The sequence below is a fragment of the Tamandua tetradactyla genome, chromosome 12 (assembly GCF_023851605.1).
Source record: "Tamandua tetradactyla isolate mTamTet1 chromosome 12, mTamTet1.pri, whole genome shotgun sequence".
Lineage (NCBI taxonomy): Eukaryota > Metazoa > Chordata > Mammalia > Pilosa > Myrmecophagidae > Tamandua > Tamandua tetradactyla.
In genome coordinates this window covers 48,411,405-48,432,892 of record NC_135338.1, presented here as the reverse complement: position 1 = coordinate 48,432,892, position 21,488 = coordinate 48,411,405, and the positions used below count along the sequence as shown (strand labels likewise).

The 21,488-nt window shown below is 43.9% G+C and overlaps 1 protein-coding gene across 1 annotated transcript in view; it reads left to right on the top strand.

The window, feature by feature from the left end:
* The window catches only part of KCNK10 (potassium two pore domain channel subfamily K member 10), an 89,853-nt gene extending 71,327 nt beyond the window's left edge, over positions 1-18,526 (top strand). The window contains exons 5-7 of the mRNA XM_077122310.1: positions 11,164-11,350; positions 15,013-15,155; positions 17,058-18,526. Coding sequence (XP_076978425.1) covers positions 11,164-11,350; positions 15,013-15,155; positions 17,058-17,678 — 951 coding nt within the window. The 3' untranslated portion in view covers positions 17,679-18,526. The remainder of the gene's footprint in view (positions 1-11,163; positions 11,351-15,012; positions 15,156-17,057) is intronic.
* Positions 18,527-21,488: the final 2,962 nt, after the last annotated feature.

Below are 21,488 nucleotides of genomic sequence, written 5' to 3'. Positions count from 1 at the left end.
ACTAATTTCTCTTGCAATTTCTTCTTTGACCCACTTGTTGTTTAAGAGTTACAACATCCCCTTTTATAACAAATATTCCTTAATGCACTTTACTACATCAAAGTGGATTTCCCAAATAGCACACGTAATATTGAAAAAGTCAGTACCATCCTCTAGCTATAGTGTAAAGCTGAAATAAAAGGAAGTCATTTATAGTAAAATAACGCATGTTCAGTAATAGGTGCTTGGCCCTGAAACCCTGAAAGAGCTTACTTCTCTAATTAGAATGCAATAGCTCCAAATGTAGACCAATTCGGTTGTGTTGTATTTGTGACCATCTTAGTTTGCCAGAGCTACTATGAAAAATACCACCCAGTGGGTTGACTGAAACAGCAAGCATTTATTGTCTCCCAGTTTGGAGGCTGCAAGTCCAGAGTGAAGACGTGGGCAAGGCCACCCTTTCTCCCAGGTGGGCCGTGTTCTGGTGGTGGCACTCTTCCATTGCAAGGTGCTCCTGCTTCCCTTGCTGCCTTCTTCTGGTTTCCATCTGTGGCTTTCTTGGACTGTGTCTGAATTTTCTCTCTTTATAAGGACTCCAGTCATACTGATTAAGGTCCACTCTGATTTGGTCATACCTTACCTGATGTCCACCAAGAAATAAACTGAGCTGCAACAAAGACATTTACTTGGAGTCCTCGAATTCCAATTCTGAGAGCATGGATTCAGGTGGCAGCGCTGTTCATGTCCCCTCTTGGGGACAGGCAAGAATTTTTAGAGAAAAAGAAGGTAGCATAAGATGTTTGTGGTTGGTAGCTATTCTGAAGTGCTCCAGCTGTCCTTCAGATTAGATAGTTAATGGAGTTATTTATTTTGTGGTTTGTTTATGGTGTCTGGAAGTCCTTAGGGTTTGAGGAATGTTGTTGTTTGAGGCTTTGCATACTTGGACAGTCTGTGGTGGTATCTGGCTGAGGTTTGCATGCACATAACCTCCAGAATGATCTCCTGCCTCCATTTTAAATCTCTCAGCCATAGTAACTCTAATTTTTAAAAATTTCTTTTCACATTAATAGTAACATCTTCAAAGGTCCTCTGTACAAATGCACTCCCAGGAATGCAGGTTAGGACATGAACATGCCTTTTGTGAGGTACATGATTCAGTCCCCAACAGTGACAAAATGCCATGAGGGACTTTCTTACCTGTGAAGTGGTTTTGCAAACTGGAGAACAGTTCTCAGCACAGTTCCAACAAGTCAGAATTCACCCTCCCCTCAATTTACATTGCAGTCATGTTGCTGGAAAATACACATATGTTGACACTGTGCAAAAAATATTTTGTGTTTATAAATAAAAAGGAGTTTCTATGTCAACAGCTCAGAAAATTATAAAAGTGATTTTGTTTCTCGGTGGGACATTCAAAACTCATGCTAAATATGAGATAATTCTCATTTATGAAACTAACTCTTGTGTTGCAGGGTGTCTGAACATTCCTGTCCCCTCTCACTACATGCCAGGAATGCCTCTCCAATTGTTGTGACAACCACAAACACCCTCACAGATGTACAAATCACCTCCTGGGGTACTCCACTCTAAAGGAGGTATTTTTTAAAAAAATGTCCAGGATGTTCAAGAATACATGTGCATAATTTCCATTGTCATGTAAATGATTCTGGTCAAATAGTTGAGAACATCCTTTGATGTAGCTCCCATGCTATTGATTCTCAACTCAATTCAACAAATAGTTATTGTGTGCGTATGTGTCCATCTGTCTGTGCTTCTCTGTAATGGAGATTATGTTAGTATATTCACTAGTATGAAATCCTGACAGGTTATCTCTTGCTGGATGAATAGGTTGATTTCATTTCCTTCTCTGAATAGAAATTACTCTCGTAGTTTCTCTAGGTGTTAAAAAAGAGGGAGCAACTATAGACAGTGTACTTTGCTGGGGACGTAGTATACAAAGATGAAGGAGCACATTGTCTAATGAGGAGACACCTATTTACAGATACACAGCAATGCAGGGGGAGCCGTTACACCGACATGGGAATATTAGAAATGGAAACTCGAGCCAGAAGGCAAGGAGGGTTTCCTGCAGGAGGGAATATCTGAATTTTGTTTTGAGGAATAAGCAGGAATTTAACAACATACAAAGCAAATGGAACAGCCTTTTGAAAGGCACAGGAGCATGAAATGGTGCTGTATTTGGGCATCAATAAACAATCCAATATCTCTAGAAAGTAAACTGCAAAATAACTGATTGCATAAACAGAGAGAGAGACAGTGTGAGAGAGAAAGAGATAGCGAGTTTTTGCCAACTGTGGCCCCCTCACCCCCGACAGTTTTACGCAGATAGGGGCTTGCTGCATTCAGTAAGGGGACTTGGCATGGCCGAGGCACGGTCCAGTAATCCAAGTTGGCACAAGGCCAGGTGTTCACAGCTTTAGTTGCCACCTTTAGGAAATAGTGCTGGGATTCTGAAGGCTTAGATAAGGCCCATCTTTCTTACTTTTCTATGGGGAGTATTGACTCCTCCTTCTGTCTTTTCTCTTCTACTTTTTCCTCAAAGGCATGCTTGTCACACTTTTCCCTAAAGAAAGGAAGACAAATGGTTCAATTTTCAAGGGCACTATACCATTTCTCCAGGGAACCACTGTGGGAGTTGTGAGAATGTTCCTTGTTTTCTCTTTCTCTTTTCTTCTCCTCCCTTTCTCTCCCTCACTTCACCACCGCTTCCCCTTTTCCTTTTCTTTCCTTACATAGATTACAAAGGGCATATGTGGTTATTGTAGAGAATTTGGAAAACACAGCGGAGTGCAAAGCAGGTATAAAATCACATTTAAATCCATCGTCCAAAGAAACCCACCGTTAACATTTTGATAATTGTACTTTCCTCTTTGCATCTATAATTAGCCCAAATGCCTGCTGTTCACTTACACCACAGCAGCTGCCTCCCCCACTTACCACCCTGCTAGCTCCCCTTTGCAAGGTTCCCTGCCATCTCATACTTCCAAGGGGTGTCACCCATGTGTGACCCTGCCACAGCCTTTGCCTTCCCCTTCCACTGCTCCTGTCTGCTCCAACCACTAGCCACTGGCTGCAGTGTGCCTAGTCCCCTCCTTTGCCTGGGAAGGAGGTTCACACTTCTCCTCTACCATTCCATCCAGGAACAGATATGACCCCTTCCACAGCACAGCTGAGAGCGGCTGTAATTTTTAATAAGATATTTCTGAAGATATAAGATAGAGAGACATTATTCAAAGCAGTTATGCCATAGCTGGTGTATCAGTCAGGGTTCTCCAGAGGCTTGGCTCACGTGAGGAGTCTGAGAAGCCATAGAACAGGCTGACCCGCTGGAGGTTCTTGAGCAGGGGTTGATGCTGTAGTCTGGAGGCAGAATTTCTTCTTTTTCTGAGAAAGTTCGGTTTTTGCTTAAAGGTCTTCAAGCTGAATGGATGAGATCCACTAACATTGTCAAGGCTAACCTCCTTTACTTAAGGTCCATTGATTATAGATGTTAACAACATTTACAAAATACCTTCCCAGCAACACTTAGATTATGGTGGTTAGCTGAATAAGTAGGTATTATAGCCTAGCTAAGTTGACACATAAAATTGACCATCACACCTGGTTACAGCTTTGGCTGCTCTGTCATCAGGGGGTGCCATTGGGCTGACCTTTCCAAGTGGCTGAAGCCACCTTACCCTGACCGCTGGGAGTGGCTGCTCTAGGCAGACAGTGGAAAACTAGAGAAACAAGCTATGACTGATTTAAGTAAAAAAGGAAAAAGTAATAATACAAGGAGGATATTGCATAGCTACTGCCTCCCTGGGATGGTTGGAGAACCAGACTTGGAATGATGACCAAAATCACACCATCAAACTGGTTCTGAAGAAGCCCTTGATGTGTCTGCCTGGCAGAGAGTACAGCTGACCTGACTGACCCCGTGGATGCTGGGCCCTGAATGCTGCTGCTAGAAATGCCCTTATAGCTGCCCTGGAAATGGAATATAGTACCACCACTGTTGCTATCAGCCCCTGAAAGGATTCCACGTGGCTCCTGCCTCTTTATATAACATCAATGGTTCATCCGCTGCTGCCTGCCACCCCATGGAAGCTCCCACCTGCTGATGGTCAATGGCACCTTGATTAGGGGCAAGGTTATCTACTCCATAGATGTTCAAGTCTCTCACTTTCTGTTCAAGAGACTTAGGGGGTTCCAGGACTTCTGAGAGCCATGCACAGCTAGTGAGTCTCTGGTGCCCACCCTGGAGGAGAGCCCTGCATCTAATCCCTTCTCCTTTAACCACTGGTCCTCCCAACTGGAGTCTCCGTTAGACCCACTTGGAAGCCCCCTAGTCCCTCATGCCCTTCCTTCCTCTCCAGGTTGAGTGGCTAGTCCACCTTCTATGTCTTCTTCCCCTAGCCCAGTCATATCTAGTCTCTGGGAGCAGAGAAAGTGGTTCTGCAAGCATGCATCTGAGAATCTTTACTCCACGTTTAGGAATAGCTATTGGAGCACTAGAGATAGAAAAATCTCAGAGGGAAACACATAGAAAGCCATTAGATAAATACTTCAAGATGTCACCTTGCCACACCTGCATCTCTAGTTTCTTCATTGTGATGATGAGCTCTTGGTAACATAAACTTAGAATTTGGATAAGTGAGAAGCAGAGTGGATTACCAAGATGTATTCTATTATTGTGGCTGGTGAGCAGGTGTCCCTTTCCTCCTTTCCTCTTGTTTTAGTTTGCTAATGCTGTTGGAATGCAATACACCAGAAATGGACTGGCTTTTATAAAGGGGATTTATTTAGTTACAAATTTCGGTTCTTCAGATGAGAGAGAGTTGGTTTTCCTCTGGCTTTCTCTGTCACATGGGGAGGCACACAGGGACATTTGCTGGCCTTCCCGCTTGGCTTCTGATTTCCAACAGCTTTCCCTGGGGCAATTCATTTCTACATCTCCAAACATCTGGATCTATGTCAGCTCTGAGCTCTGAGCTGAGCTGTGCTGGGCTGTGCTGAGCTCTGCTGGGCTGTACTGAGCTGTTTCTCTTTCATCTGCCCTCTCCTTTTAAGCCTCACTCATTGCAGAAGGCACTCCCCTTAGTCAACAGCAGATGTAATCAGTCACAGATGAATTTCACATGCTGATGATTTAAGTCCACAGCAAGAGAACAACTGGGCACCATCACTCGGCCAAGTTGACACCTCAGCCTAACTATTACACTCACCATGTGTTTACTTTGCACACCTCAACACAAGAGAGGGACATTCTCCAGCCAAGGTTACCTCTGGACGTTGCTGTGATTGTGTATGTGCTGTTCTGGCCTCTCAGACATAACCCCTCAGTGCTTAGCTAACAAAGATCCAAAGAGCGTCCATGACAGTGAACACACCTTTATATTTCACATATCAGAGATACAAAGATACACGAATACTCTTCTTTTCTTCTCCCCCAGGTGATTTATTGTATCTCTAGGATGTCATTAGGTACTAAAATTTGTCTTCGGTAGCTGCTGGAACTGGACAGTTCCATGAAGAATGTTTCCAGCCAGACTCAGATATCCTACCCTACCCTTGCCCACTAGGATTTGTGTGCCTGAGGAAGGAGATAACTTTCTTCCTCTTTCCCTCTCTCCCTCCCACCCACCCTTCCTCCTTCCTTCCTTCCTCTCTTTCCCTTGTGATTAGACTAATTCCTGACATATAAAAGTTCTTTTAAAATTATGTGCTGAATGAATAACTGGCCAACTTTTTAATGCAAAATCTTGTGCTCCAATAGAGTATTTTTTTTGAATGTTAAGGACTACCAACTTCTAGACAAAATTTTTTGAAGATCTTAAAGTCTTCTTGGAGAGGAATAGCTGATAGTTTCAATTATTTGTAGATTTGACTTTTTCTCCATAGCAGGTGTACCTAACATTGGCATTTCCAACATAAAACAATTTGTATACCTCAAAATATTTTTCCAAAACTTTGCATGGTAAAGCCAGTGAAGCAATGAATTGGCCAATAGTCTATCAGATGTTGCAGTCTGGCTCAGAGGCAGATGCTGGATATAACATACTTTTTCATAGATATGATCCATTTAGGTACTCAGCGTTTCAGGAGGACATTTTCACTAGGCTCTATGGGGATTTTATTGCATGACTCACACTAATGTGTGTTCAGAGTAAGCCTATCTGCCTTGGAGATTATAGGCAAACAGTGTTTAAAAGCTCTCTTTGTGGTTTATGGAATTGCTGGTGATACAGAGCTATTCATTGTGATGTTGAAACTATTAGAAGCAGACCTTTTCAAAATCTTTGCAGAAAATATACTAATCTAAGAAAATAAAGTCAATTCTTTTTGTAAGGCAGTCCTATTATCTTTTCGTTTGGGGAAGTTATCCTCAGTTCACTTGTATCACCACGGTGATGTGTGTGCATTTCAGTAGTGTACACCCCAATGGATAAACCAGGGCTGTGCAGGTCTAACTTCTACCATAGGATTTTTATTGCAGAATTTCCATCATTGAATAAAATCTCCAGCACGCTGGCTGAAAGTCACAACAGAGAAACTATCTCTTGGCCAGACACAACAACCTCAGGATTCTAAGGAACCAAATAAAGGTGAAAAGGAGAATGGAGATAAGAGCCCAGAAGTGCATATCCTTGTTCCATAAAATGAGATTGTGGAAGTAAACATAAACAGGCAGGAGCATCATCCTTCATGGATTGGTGGCTTGGCCCTCTGAGGTCTGAAACTGGCCAACATTTCTAGAATTGTCAGCATATACACTCGCAGAAGAGTCCTCAGTGCTGGCACCCCCTCCCCCCGGGTGTGAAGCTTATTTTGCTCTTTGGAATAATAGCACATATAATTTTGATAAGTAGGTGAACTTTACAGGCGATGGATTTTGAGTTCTTCAAAACTTCCTGGAGTTACTGCCCATCGGACAAAGGGAGAGAGTTTTGTTTAATAGTGCTTGTATACTGAGAAGGGAAGAATACATCATCTATTTTAACCAATCAACAAAGTGTGAAAACAAGATTTGCACAGAAACACACAACCATCTTACCACGTGTGCCCAAGTGTTACATCAAACCATCACTTACCAGATAACAATTTTGTTGGCCCAAGGACACATTAGCTTAGTCAGCTTGGGGCTGCTACGAAGCTTTCTGCTAGCGGCTCTGTTAGCTGGTAAATAAGCAACATAGTTCTGCCTAGCAACCCCAGCACGGAAACATGGCTGGATTCTGGACATGGTGGCGGGGGTGGGGGAGGAGGTGGGTGGGGGTGTGGGGTGTCCATGCCTCCCAGAGTCCCTCTACAGATGGTTCCTGACATTGCAAACATCATCTGCGATTCTTGGCCATTTCAGAAGGCTGATGGAAAACTAGGCAAAATGAGTTGAAAAGCAAATAAAGAAGAGCTTCCCAGATTGTTGCCTTGAGAGCTCCTTCTGGAGTCAGCACAGAAGAAGAGAGAGAGAAGGAGGACTTTTTCCTTATTGACAATGAGATCATTAGAAGAAATAATATATCCAGGAAGGGACAGACAACAGGGATGTCCCAAAGCTGAACAGATTATCTTAAACCAGACACGAGGGAACATTCCTCAGCCACCTTAAATTTGGGTCTGTCCACATCTAAGATTTGAACTTTTATGTTACAAATGACAGGTAACAGTCACTGAGCAGCTACCAGGCATGGTCTTTTGTACACTTTACTCGTTTGATCTTCCTAACAGCCCTATGAGGCAAGTTTTCTTATCTCCATTTTATGGGCGGGGGGGAGAAATGGAGGTATAGAGAGGTTAAGAAGCTTGCCAGGGTCACTCTGCTATTCAGCAGTGGGATGGGATGGGTCTTAGGCAGTCTACCCTAGAATCCCATGTTCCTAAACAAGTTTACAGCAACAATGAACAGTTAGATGGCTGAGGGGGAGAGGAAGCCTGAAGCTCACCGCATGATGGATGAGTTAGTGTGTCCTTCCATCTTGAAATCTACAGTGTTCAATTCAGGCAACTATTTTCTTTTTAACAGATGTTACTAAACCTTCCTCCCACACCTCTTCCTTTTATAGCGAAGCAAGGGTGTGCACATGTTTTCATAAACCCACCCACGCACACGTGCAAGAGACTTGATTTCTTAAGACCCTAAAATACCCCAATATTTGAATTATCCAACCATGTTCCGTGCATCACCCTTGGATGTCTGGAAGAAGCAGTTCAGAAACACATCTGAATGTGGTTAAAAGGGGAAATGTTCGTTTGTATATATGGTACAAGAATAAATTTTTTTTAAAAATCAGTGGAACTATACAACAGGAACAGTAAGCCTTAAATCAAAGCATAGACTACTAGTTAATGGTACAATTATAAAAATGTGCTTTCATTAATTATAACAAACGTGTCACACCAATGTAAGGTAGTATTGATAGGGTGTTATATGGGAATCCTATATTTTATGCATGATTGTTCTGTAAAACATAGTTTCTCTAAAAAAAAGAAAAAGAAAAACACACTGGTTAGCACAGGCAATAAGCAATGGTGAAGTGTTTACTTTGCTGATAAACTCCCTGATAATGCCATGATCTAGTGTTTGCTACATACCTCTCTGTCCCCGTACCAATCCACTCCTTCCTGTTCCATGCTGTCTTCCCTTCTGCCCATCTTCTGAAACTTGGGGATGTCATGAGCTTCCTGCCTGTTTGCACTCCTGCTTTGCCAATCTCAACCTCACTTGGATTGCAATTGCATTTGCATCCTAATTGATAGCTCAACAAGTATCTCACACTTAATTGACTTTAATTTTGTTATATATTTAAGGAGAATAAGTTATAGAGGAGGGAAATGATGTTCCCATTGCCAGCAATTAGATTAATGATCTATAGGTAAAATCTCCTTTTGGGTTTTGGACTTTCCATACATGTCTACAAACAAAATTTGGCTAATAAACATATTCCTGGATTCTCCAAGGGACTGAACTGCCCTCCATGAAATCCTCCTATATTACCCAACATGGAGACTTATGAAATGGGAAAAACATTCCGTATGGCTTTCTTTGCTTGTGAAAAAAAAGGGGGGTTATTTGCATATGCAGTTTTCAACAATATTAGAAGTCGCATTCCCCCCACCCCCACCCCAGAGAGCTTTTTCTGAGATGGGGGGCGGGGGAACTATGTAGAAGCACAGATTAAATTATTTTTTCCTATTCTGCTTTGTGTACTGTCACTTCTGGAATTGGGGTACTTTTTATAATGAAGGTTTGTATTCCTTTAGATTTTCCTATGAATGCTGTTCAGGAACTATATATATTGATACAGGAGTTGGGGTGGAAATAGTGGTGATCTAGATTTGTGCAAATAAATATTCCTTGCCTATTCTTAGTTATTTCCTGCCCCATTCTGCCATGTGAAGCATACATGGAGACTTATGGCCCCAGTGAAGTGGAATTGAATGGTTTTGAGGCATGAGTATAAAACCAGCCTTCTTTTAACGCCCTGTTTCTTTGGAGATTCCCTGTGAAAGAGCAGCACCGATGCTCCCACAAATCAGGGAAGAGGAGAAGGAACAGAAGGAAGGGAAACAGAGTGTAATCATTTGGCCTTCATAACTCTAAGACCTGGTGACCAGCATTTCCATGGTGGAGCCAAGTGGTTGATTTCAGGAGAACAGATTCTCTCTTGAACATTTCTGTTCTGGGAAAGCTTGTGGCGGTGTTGTTATTTTGACCAAAACTTAGAAATTCCTGTACAGATTTTGCAGTCACTATTCTTTAATCCCAATCTTCCCCAAAGGGAAACAGGATGACCCCTTCTTCAGTGGGGTTAGCCAGGTTTCTTCTGGGAGCACTCTTTAGGCAATTTATTTTGAGCAGGTGGGTTGTTGTAACATGAAAATGTGTTTCCATCATTAAACAATGAACTGAGGGCTAATTACTTCAAGTTCTATTTCAGCTCTATCCCTAATGAGCAGCATCATTTGATGCAAGCCCCTTAGCCCCTCTTGACTTTGGTTTTTGCTTCTGTAAAATGGAATTTATGAATGTAAAGGTCTCTCTCTGGGCTCTGAGATCTTCTGCCTTCTAATTCACAGATCTCATGGCAAGAACTATGTGAGATTGCCCCACATATGCACATTTACAGAAAATCAACCTATACAAGGTGGAAAACCATACAACACTTTGGTGTTAAATATATGCTAGTGTGTAATTTAGGTTGTGGCTGGAGTACTAGGGCCCCATGTTGAAATTTCTAGTGCCAATTTTGGGAACTTCAAGAATTCATTCTTCAGCATAGAGGCAATTCCAGTTGCCTTAAGGGGAATACAAATAATGCTTCCAGGTCACCTTTGGATCTCTTGACACCTCTGGACACCATCGCCAAGGTTCCTTTGCAGAGTCAGTCTGACTCTCATTCTAAAATGCATTTTCATCTTCATCTACTAACTCACTCCTTCAGAAATTGATGTGAAGACGATGCTTCCGCTCTCCATTTTAGGCAGTGGTCGTCCTGACTTGGGCTCTGTTCTGTGTCAAGAGGGCAATCCAGCCCTTACATCTGATGACCTCGGCACTAGCTCAAACAAGACTTCTAAAACAAAATTATGGTATAAATGTACAACCTCAGCCCGAAGGAGGAGGATAAAGAAGCATACAAATATTTGGCAAGAGCTGGTCACAAATAGGGAATAGATAGACTTTATTTTCATCTAAGCAATTTGATCTACTCATGTCAGTAGTTTTTTCCCAGTGTATCCCTGTTGACACACTACCACTGTGAAAAGAACTCCAAACCCATGCTCTTCTAATGGAGGGTCAATAATGCATATGAGAAATGGCAGCAAGCTCATCTTGGGAAATAATGAAGTTTGCAGTGGTGAGGGAGTTAGAACCGGTATTTGGGCTGCAGGCATGAAACCAAGGCAAGGGGCATGCAGGCCATGAGCTAAGGAGGGCTTCTTGACCGTCATGAACAGGCTTCACGGGACCTGAGACGCTCCTAATACCATCTGAACATTTCTGTATGTACATTTTTGTAAGCAACACGTTCATGGCTTCTATCAGATTCTCCCAAAGCAGCTTATGATCGAAAAAAATGGTCAAAAGTCACTGATGTGATACATTTTTTCCTGTACCTCTGTCTCTTGAATCGGGATGATAAAACTGCTTTGCCTCCCTTTCTCCTTTGCTTCTCCTAGAAAAAGCAAGTGAGTCAGACCAAGATTCGGGTCATCTCAACCATCCTGTTCATCTTGGCTGGCTGCATCGTTTTCGTGACGATCCCTGCTGTCATTTTTAAGTACATCGAGGGATGGACGGCCCTGGAGTCCATTTACTTTGTGGTGGTCACTCTGACCACAGTGGGCTTTGGTGACTTCGTGGCAGGTAAGCAACCTGGGTATCCCAACCTCGGGCCTGTGGCAAGGGAAAATAATCTGTTGGCAGTGCTTTTCACAAAGCAGCGATATAAGATGTCCCCTTGAGAGGCAAATGGAAGTGACTCACGGTGTCACTGCTGCTGTGTTAGGTCTCATTTAAAGCTCAGAGTCCTGTGTGATGTAAACAGCAGCAGGTTTCTGCTGTGAAAGGAGAAAGCCAGCCTCTTCCTCCCTGGGATGTTCATTGCCCTCATCATACAAATTGTGCATTAGTAAAATGAATTCTTCATTGAATCTTGAGCTTCTGAATTGTATTAAGGCTCCTCAAATCAACTGATAAAAGCTGTATTAGCAGGTGGCAAAATATGAATGTCAGGAGAGATTAGCATAGAGCTTGGCCTGCAAGTGGTCTGTAGGTTAAGCTTCCTGATGCCAAGGTGAGAGCCGCAGTTCCTCTAAGAGTTGACTTAGGCATGTTGGGATGTATGATTTAGGGCTAACATTGGGAGCTACAGAACTGCCCTGGGAGAATATATTATTATAATGGATTCTGAATGAATGGGTATAGAAGCAATGGCCTTTATTTGAAAATAAATGTCAATGAGCCATGTTTAAGGGACTAAAAAGAAAACCATCCTCAATTTTCTCTAAGGATAGGCAGTTTGAAAATGAAATGAGATGTGGCTTCTTATGGTACCAATTTCCCAAAGTGTGGTAGAAAGGCAGGAATAGGAGGAGGACACAATCCTTTCCTTTTCTTAGTGGATGGTTCTAGGTGGTCAGATCGCTGATCAGTTTCTGCTCTGGGAATTGAACACTTTGATTAAAAACACTCCATCGTAACTTTGAAATATCTGGGTTGGGTGAGTGTGTGTCTTTGCCAACTCCTGGTTAAGTCACATCCGGACATTTAAAGGCTAAGCTCTCAGGCACACTGTCCTTGGTTTGCTCTGTGATCCCAGCAGTGCCTTGGTTTCTCCAAGGAGTAGGGACCCCATAAGGGGGATGGAAATCTTGTCTTTGAAAGTCTGCTGAGCAGGAACGTATGGAAAGGATGTTGAAGGTTCTTCTGCAGGAACACGGGTGCCTCTGAAAGAAATACCTGGCAGGGTACTTTTGTAGTTATCAAAAATTGTTTACAAAAAGATGGGCTTGGGACCTTACCAAGCTTTCCTTGGGCAGGGTGCTCAGCCATAGTGCAGCACTTCAGGCTGGAGTGAGAATTACCTAATGCTATCTGATGTAGGCCCCAGGGTCTGGAGAGAAAGCACACAGTGGAAAAGAGAAAAGTAAGAGCAAATATTGTAGGCAAGTTCCCATGAATTCCTTAGTTAGCATCATCCATAGTTAGTCTGTGGTTGATTGAGGTTCCCATCTCAGGTCAAAGCAGGTAATGATATTAATTTTAAAATGAGTTTTAAACCATTTCACTAACATCTTTAGGTGCCCCAAAGTACCTTGTGTTGTCCTTTAGAGCCTGTGTGATAAGACTGGGCTCTCTTGAAGATCATCAGTTATAGTCCTGTGAGTAAACCCTGTTCTCTAACCAGTTTCTCAGTTCAGTTACTTTAGGGCTTGTTAATCTGGGGCACAAACAGTAGTATCCTGGGAGTATGAGATTTTTAAAAATGACTTATGCTTTTATTTATTATTGTTAGCCACCATGTCTGAGAAGTTAGTATATCAGACACTTTACCGTAACTTTACTTACCTAGTGAAGGGACAGTCACAAGGCGTCACATTATTCTAATTTCCTCACTACTGATTTCAGAGCCATATTTCATTTGTCCTGAGGTCTCTTACAATACACAGCATGGGCTGCAATTAGATGAGGCCCTCCTGAGCTCCCATTTCCAGAGCTTTGGTAGACGAATCTAAAGAATGCATGCCTTGAAATCACGGGAAGTTTGTCACTCCCTTTTGGTAATACTCTTGAGAGTGATACAGAAGGATGGCCAATAATTTAAAAAGATACATTTACAAGAGTTGGTTGCTCCAGTGATGACTGCCATCAATTCTACCACAATATAATCAGAACATCAATCAAGCAAAATTAATTGCTGGTTTATTTTTTAGCCGGCTCCCTTTAGTACAGCCTAATAACATGACAGCATTTTGCAACCAGCTTGCCTGGGACCACACACGGGCTGAGAAAGGGATGCTCAAAAGGAGTTTCCTGAGTTGCTCGCTAGCGCACCCTAGTGACAATCTTTGTTGGTGATGGTGACTTGCAATGGTAAATATTTGCTCTCAAGAGAGTCCAGAGGAGAAAACCATAGTTCTCTGGCCTAACCCAGAAATGAAATGAATCTCAAAAACCACTTCATGTTGCATGACCTCAAATCATATTCCAGAGAAGGCTTTGGAGGATAGTTGTATAAAAGGGGAAAACAAAGGCAGCTAAATCAAACTCCAGGGTCTTGCACACAGAGCCTTTTGGCAAAATCTGGAATTGTAATTTTCAGAAAAGGCAGTAGCTGTCAAGATCTTGTGGGCTGCCTTGCCCACAGAGAAAAGCCACAGGCTGCAGTATCTGCCCAACTGCCTTTGGGAGGTGTTGATACTGTGAGAGCTCAATCTGGATTCAGTGGTACTAGATGTGATTACAGTACACATCACTAGATGTGATTATGTGTACAGTGGTACAGATGTGATTTCCCAGTGGGAAAGTTTAGCAATCAGTCATCATGTAGTACTGGAATTACCAATTCTTTGTTGATATCAGTCGTTTTAGAAATTGTCACCTGTGTGCTTCCTTTGGGCAACAGCGTCTTGCAAGGCTGATGTCAGTTATTTCACGGGGTTCCATCACCTCCTCAGGAGAGTGAACTTGGCTTGGAACCTATTTTGCAGGTTTACCTTAGGCAGTACCTGTAGGGAGGTTAGAATAAAATGGGCTAATTATGCGGAATAAATGGTTGACTGGTCCCTTCAGCGGAACAGCCAATCAATTCAGTCAGGTAACTAGCCAATTTGATTTGATGGATTTTTACTGTAATCCCTATTTGAAAAATAAAGGGATTGAACTAGCTGGCCTCTAAGGTCCCTTTCAGCTCTAGTGTTCCGTGATTCTAATTACTAGGCCTAATCGACCCTTTGAGTTGTATCGCATAAATGTGATCCCTCAGTTAGCATGAAATCGCTATAGCTTGGATCAAAATTTTGGATAATGCCCTTATGTCTAATTTTTCTCCCTCACATTCATTCCTCTCTTGGAAGTTGCGTGTGTGCTTAGGGGGGACATGGCTCCAAGAATTCCAAATCATTTGGGATCATTGAACGGCATCTGATTTGTATTTAAATAAATGTAGAGAAGTTTAAGAAAAAAAAAACAAAAAAACACAGCCTGGCTTGATCTTCTGTCATTCAGCATCAATACTCAGGATGAGAATAAGTGAATCAAGTTTAGCCACTGACATTTATTGGATATGGGCATTAAGGTTAGTGGTCAGGAATCAAAGGAAGTTAAGCCACAATTCATGCTCCATTAGGGAAGAGATGCATCGTTTTCGCACCCTCCAATCCCCTTTGCGGTGTGCATACAGTGGGACTAACAAGCCGAGTGCTAGATGCTGATGGAATGACATCTCCACTACATGACCGCAATATGTTTTCTCTGCAAAGACCATATGCTAAATCGTGGTTAAAGTAACATTTGGTTGTTTTCAGGGGGAAACGCTGGAATCCATTACCGGGAGTGGTACAAGCCCTTAGTGTGGTTTTGGATCCTTGTCGGCCTTGCCTACTTTGCAGCCGTCCTCAGTATGATCGGAGACTGGCTACGGGTTCTATCCAAAAAGACAAAAGAAGAGGTAGGACCCCTTCCAAATTCTATGAATGTGCCTGAGATCAGTTTAGCTCATGTCAAGAATTGCCTGCCTCTATTCTGGGGGCTAGAGTGTTTCTGACTAAATAGAGGGCTCATAAGCCTTCCTCATTTTGAATCATTACCTAAAAGCCAAGTTAAATGGGATAGCAGTTATTCTTGGATCACTTCTTGGTAGGTGAGAAAATGTGACTCAACTACCAGCCCACAAATCGTGGAAAGTCTAGTAAATAATAGCTTATTTTAAAAATGAAGTAAAAAGGAAAACTTAAAAAAAAAAACAAAAAACTAGCAAGTTAGACCGTGGCTGAGGGAGACATGGAACTACCTCTTATCAGCAAATATGCACAAAGGCTTCGGAAATTCATCAAAAGCTTAAGTTTGGGCCTGTCTTCTGGTCTCAGGGTCTGTTTGGAAATGCAAGTGAGCAACATGACTCTTTCTTCAGGATGATGCTGAAGTCTTTGACTAGTGGCCAGTCATGGAGAAGTGGACTCAAGGGCTCCTTGTCACATATATCCCCTCCTTGTCCTTGTCACATATATATCTGTTTGTCAGATGCCCAGATGCAAATATATCCCCCATGGCCAGAGATACACAGCCTTTTCTCCCTCATCTAAATTTACATGAAAACCTACACAAAAGCAGGAGAAAGAAGGCATAAGAAGGCAAGACAGAATTTAAAAAAAAAAAATGAAGGAAAGGGAGAAAGGAAAAATAAGGGACAAGGGCAAGGGAAGAAGGAACAAGCTAAAGAAAGGAGATCCAAGGAAATGAAAAGATGGGGCAGACTCTTTAAGGGTAACTGTTTACTTCCCAGAATACTGTATTTGAAGATGAAAGGCCCCCAGGAGAAAGTTGCTGAAAGGAGACATTTCCCATGTCATCACTGGGCCCAACTGCTCACTTCCCTGGCCTGTAGATACAAGTCAATGTAATTTCAGTCTGCTTCCCCAGACAGCTAACCGACCTGCTGAAAATCAGCTATACATAAAAGACAAAGGAACACTGTAATATTGACTTCACTAAATGCAAAAATTTATGTTACTCATCTGTTTAGGGAAGCATGGGACTTGTACTGTTTGCTCTTCTGATTAACAGCCAAGAAATGTGGTGCTGATTCTCAGACAAAGCTTCACTCTAAGGAAATAGGTTCTGTGTGCGCTTTTGCAGAACATGCCCCCTTCCTGCACCGGAACTGAGGGAATTTGGTTGCCACAGGCCTTGTTTTAAACCAGGGTAAGCACTAGAGCACAGGGGGCAGAGCATGGACCAGATGTAGGCTGACCAAAGGCCCCAGTTTGCCCAGGACTGAGGGGTTCCCAGGACACAGATCTTTCTAATTTAAAGCCAGGACAGTCCCAGGCAAATTTCTGTCCCACCCAGACAGAAGTATTCGCTGGGGAAGGGCCAAAAAACTGCTGACCATCTGCCTTGTGCCCAGACTGAGTTAGATGCATTTCTTTCTCTCGTGTAACAGCAAACACTCCTTGAGCTGGATGTCACCTCAGTCCTTGTGGGAGGAATGAGGCTACACGACTAAAAATGGGGTGGACGCATAGCTAGAAACTTGGCCTGCCCAACACCCAGGGATGATCTCTCCCCCAGCCTGCCATCTGCCGCTTTTAGTCACCATTTCCAAAATCCCAGCCCTCTGTGGAACTGTCTAGCATGCGTCCCTCTCTGAGCCACCTTCGTCACCAGCCAGCTTGGGACGGGTATGTAGGTGGCAGGAAGTACGAGGCCTGGGTACTGCCTCCCCCGTCCCCACCTCCGGGCCTCTCCCAGCCCACTTTCCCATCGGGCCCCCCAAGGGTCGTGGGGGCCGGGTGGCTCGAGGGGGTGTGGATTTTCTCAGCGTGGCGCTGTTCTTCCATCTGTCATCCAGGTCGGTGAGATCAAGGCCCACGCCGCCGAGTGGAAGGCCAGCGTGACGGCGGAGTTCCGGGAGACGCGGCGGCGGCTCAGCGTGGAGATCCACGACAAGCTGCAGCGGGCGGCCACCATCCGCAGCCTGGAGCGCCGGCGCCTGGGCCTGGACCAGAGGGCGCACTCGCTGGACATGCTGTCCCCGGAGAGGCGCTCCGTCTTCGCCGCCTTGGACGCCGGCAGCTTCAAGGCCTCGTCCCAGGAGAGCATCAACAACCGGCCCAACAACCTGCGCCTTAAGGGCTCGGAGCAGCTGAACAAACACGGGCAGGGGGCCTCGGAGGACAACATCGTCAACAAGTTCGGGTCTTCCTCCAGACTCACCAAGAGGAAGAACAAGGACCTCAAGAAGACGTTACCCGAGGACATCCAGAAGATCTACAAGACCTTCCGGAATTACTCCTTGGACGAGGAGAAGAAAGAGGAGGAGACCGGAAAGACGTGCCACTCGGACAGCTCGAGCACGGCCATGCTAACTGAGTGCATCCAGCGGCACTCCGAGATGGAGAACGGCGTGCTCCGCACCGACACCAAAGACACGGAACTCGAGAACAACTCGTTACTTGAAGACAGAAACTAAATATCGTGGACGTGGACCGAGTGTTGGGTTTTTGTTTCTGTTTCTGTTTTGTTTTTTGTTTTTTTTTATATTCACACTGAGACACGTGCCTTAAACAGACTTCTTGCTAGTCCGAAATTACATAGCATTGAGGAAGATATTTCACTGTGCCATAAATGACTTGAAAGCTTGCTCTGCCAAAAGGAATCAAAGAACTGCGCTTCAGACGGCGACTGCAGGCCAGGCAGGGAGCACACGCACGTGCTCAAGGAAATGTCTGTGGCGAAGGCTGTGCAGCCATGCAGTGCAGCCCTGGCACTCACAAAGGGCAGCTATTCCTTAGACCAGCCTTCTGCAAGGAAAAGGGGTGTCTTTTAAATGAAGTGTCATTTCCGGAACCTACTGTCAGTGACATGTGCAGAACCAGAAGGGGACCTGACTTGGGGTGAACTGGCCTCTGTCCTTAGGGTTAGAGTTGACGTTTTGGCATGTGCTCTGAACTTGGAATTTTGATACAAATCATTAAGTGCAGTCCTAGTCTTTCTAAACTCCAAATGAATGTCCATGGAACCTGAGAGCACCTGGAATTTGCTGGAAGCAGATCAGAGCACACGAATTAAAAGGTGCAATTGCTTTCCTTGTTACAAAAGAAAACACGGATTAATAATCACAAACACATCACACTGTGGCTGTCATCTTAACCAGTGCTAGAAGCCTATTGAATTTTGTCTTTCTCGAAGGGGTAGGTAGTTAAAGAAGTGAACTTGAAGGCATTGGTGAAAACTCAACCTCAACCACTGCACGGTTAAAGACAAATCATGCATTTATTTTCCTCAGTGGGTCCAGTGGTAAAAATAAACTGGCTTTGAAATGTCCTTGTTCACTCTTATAGTGGAACTTTGGTTATAATTTGCTTTGATAAGGGGGAGGGGGGTAAAATACCAAAACTATTGCCTTGCATGATGCCAGTGGCTTGCTGTTCTGTCTAGCTGACCCTAAATTTTCACAAAAATAGACATCCTTCATTTCTGAAGCATACCAAGGAGGGCCGTGGCATCATTCCATCTCAGGGCTTTTTGTCCCTTTGGGTGTCTTAGGGTAGATATAAATCCACTCTTGCTATCTCCAAACGAAAGAAAAATGAACCCCTTACCCCACCCTTGTACTAAGATTGAAACGTTTAATTGCTTGCAGCTTAAGTGCCGTTAATACAATTTTAAAAATAATACTTAAGAGGAATATTTAAAATATGTAATTCTACTTTATTTTGGGGTGTTCCTTTATTCTGAAAACATCCCTTCTTTTTCTTGTCTGTCTCTTTGTCTCACACCTGTTGTTCACCAAAATTGGATGATTGTTTCAAGCCAAACACTAAACCACATGGGATGATTATGTTTGCTCGAGGAGGTTGCAGTGTCCAGTAAAGGAAAGTGGGGGAATGACTAGTCACAGGTTTTGAGAGGATGGGTTTAAATGGATTTTTATTGGAAAAGGGAAAATATGCTTTATATAGCAGGTCACTGACACGTGTTTTGCCCCAGTCTGTCATAATTATCTGGCTGTTGTCTTGGTTCACAGTTGCTGGTTATGGACCCCCCAGCCTCAGGGCCACTTTTTGGGGATTTCAGATAACGAATCCACAGAATGGATTTACCCAAAGATCACAGTGCTAGCAGAGGCTTCCGGAAACCATCAGATGCTTTCTAACTGTGAGGGAAAATTATGCTCACCACATTTTTGACCGCTGGTACTGTGGAAGACCGTTCCCTGCCTGTTTTTCCCCAAATGCACACCTGTCCCCTGCCTGGAGCTGGGGTGGCCCTCCCTTCCCCCACTGCCACACCGTCAGGCTCTAATTAAAGTTCTGGCATTGCTTCAGGGAAGGAGCCAAATAAGAATCTGCTTTGATGAGGTCCTCTGCTGTGGCTGGAGCTGGGGCTGGAGCTGGGGCTCACTGATCATTCTGTGCCCACACGGTAATAAATGGATAACAGCAAATGATATCCTTGCAGCCTGGACCTCGGTTCTTACTATGGGGATCAGTCCCACCTGATAAAATGTGTGTTAAGGAATTGGTAGATAACTGGGACTCCCCCTCTTCTGAAATTCAATGCTTCCTGATCTTTCTTAGGTTTCCACCCTATATTACCTCGGCACCTTCTTTATAGTGGTAGTGTGCTAAAGCTCTAGCCCTACAGACAAATCTGGCAATGGGGCCTCGTCCTGAAAGAGCAAAAGTGGCTATCATTTACCCAGTGCCTTCTGTGAGCCAGGCACTGTACTAGGCACTTTACGTGTGTCAGCACACGGAAACCTCACAGCAACATTTTGTGGAAGGTACTTGCAGACCCATTTTACAGATGCGGACCTGGACACTCAGGGAAGCCAAGTAAATTACCTAAGCAAGCAGGTGGTGGAGCTGTTGTTTCAAAGCCTGTCTGGCCAAAGTCTGTGCTTTCTACTTCGCTGCAGTGTCTGTCTCTGGCACCCTCTGTGTGCGTGTGTGTGTGTGTGCGCGTGCACACAGACACACACACAGACTTGCATGTGTCTTTCTTCTTGGACGGAGCATGCAGAGGTGGCTTGAAGGCATGAAGAGATCTTTGCCACTAATAGAACATGCAGTCTTTATGTCAACATGGCCTAATGTGTTGGCCTTGCAGACACTTAGTGTACAATTTTTAATTTTGTTTTGTTTTAATTTGCTTTGAAATGCTGAATGTGGCATCCTTTCTGCATTGTTAAAAATGCCACTTGAAAGCACTCTTTTGCACTTTACTTGCTTACCTTGCAGGAACTCCACATACAGCAGGGATAAAATAATTTAAAGCACTACGCCACATTACTCTATCAAATGGAAGAGGCACATGTGTTGGGGTGCCACCTAGGTGCCCCTCCCCAGATGAGTCAAATCACATTACATGGAGGGATTGAAAACAGCCCTTGGACTGGGAGTGGGGAAATCTTCAATATAACCCCTTCCCTGAGTACAGATGGGACCAAGACCCTGACACATTAAATCAAATAGCCCTCCCTTGGGGATCGATCCATTAATGTGGGGAAAGTGACTGGCAAACTATAACATACTTTTCAAAGGAGATGCTGAGGGGGAATAATAGGCTGACTTTGTGGGTACCAGCTAAGATTTGGAAGTTGCTGGAATGTTACCTTTTAAAAATTGGACCAAATCACAAGTGTAGCACACATTAGAGGCACAGCCACTACATATTCTATGCACGCATCAGTGCAGCCCTTCTCTTCCAATCTGCATTCCCTGCCCCCACCATAAACCTGGAATAAACACTCTGATTTCCTACAAGGGATGAACACATGTTCAGTACCTTCAGTGGACAGTGTCTTTTGTTCTACCTGGTAACTGGGTACTGGATTTTTCTTCCCTAACTGATCTGGAGGTTTACTGGGGATGGTTTGGAGTGTCTTGATAGCCAGTCCTAATCCAATAGTGATCTAAGAGTTTTATCACTTTTGGGGAAAGCACATAGGCTGGGGCTGGGGAGGGTCCTGAGTAGATCGTCCCCTGGCTGACAGCTAGGGCATCTGTGAGCTCTGTTTGCCCATCTGCCCGTGGAGGAAGTGGACACAGATTATCATCAAGGCCCCTCTGACTCCCGAAGTTCTCTGATGAAACATTCTGCGGTCCATGAGTTAATGGAATTTAGTAGGAGGGTTATTAACTGGATTTGTGAACACTGACCCATGGTCCTGTTGCAGTCTTTCAGCAACCCCTGCGAAATAAAAGACACAGACGCGGACACTTCCTGTGGAATGAGTCACACAGACACACACAGAAGACAGACAAGATGACTGCAG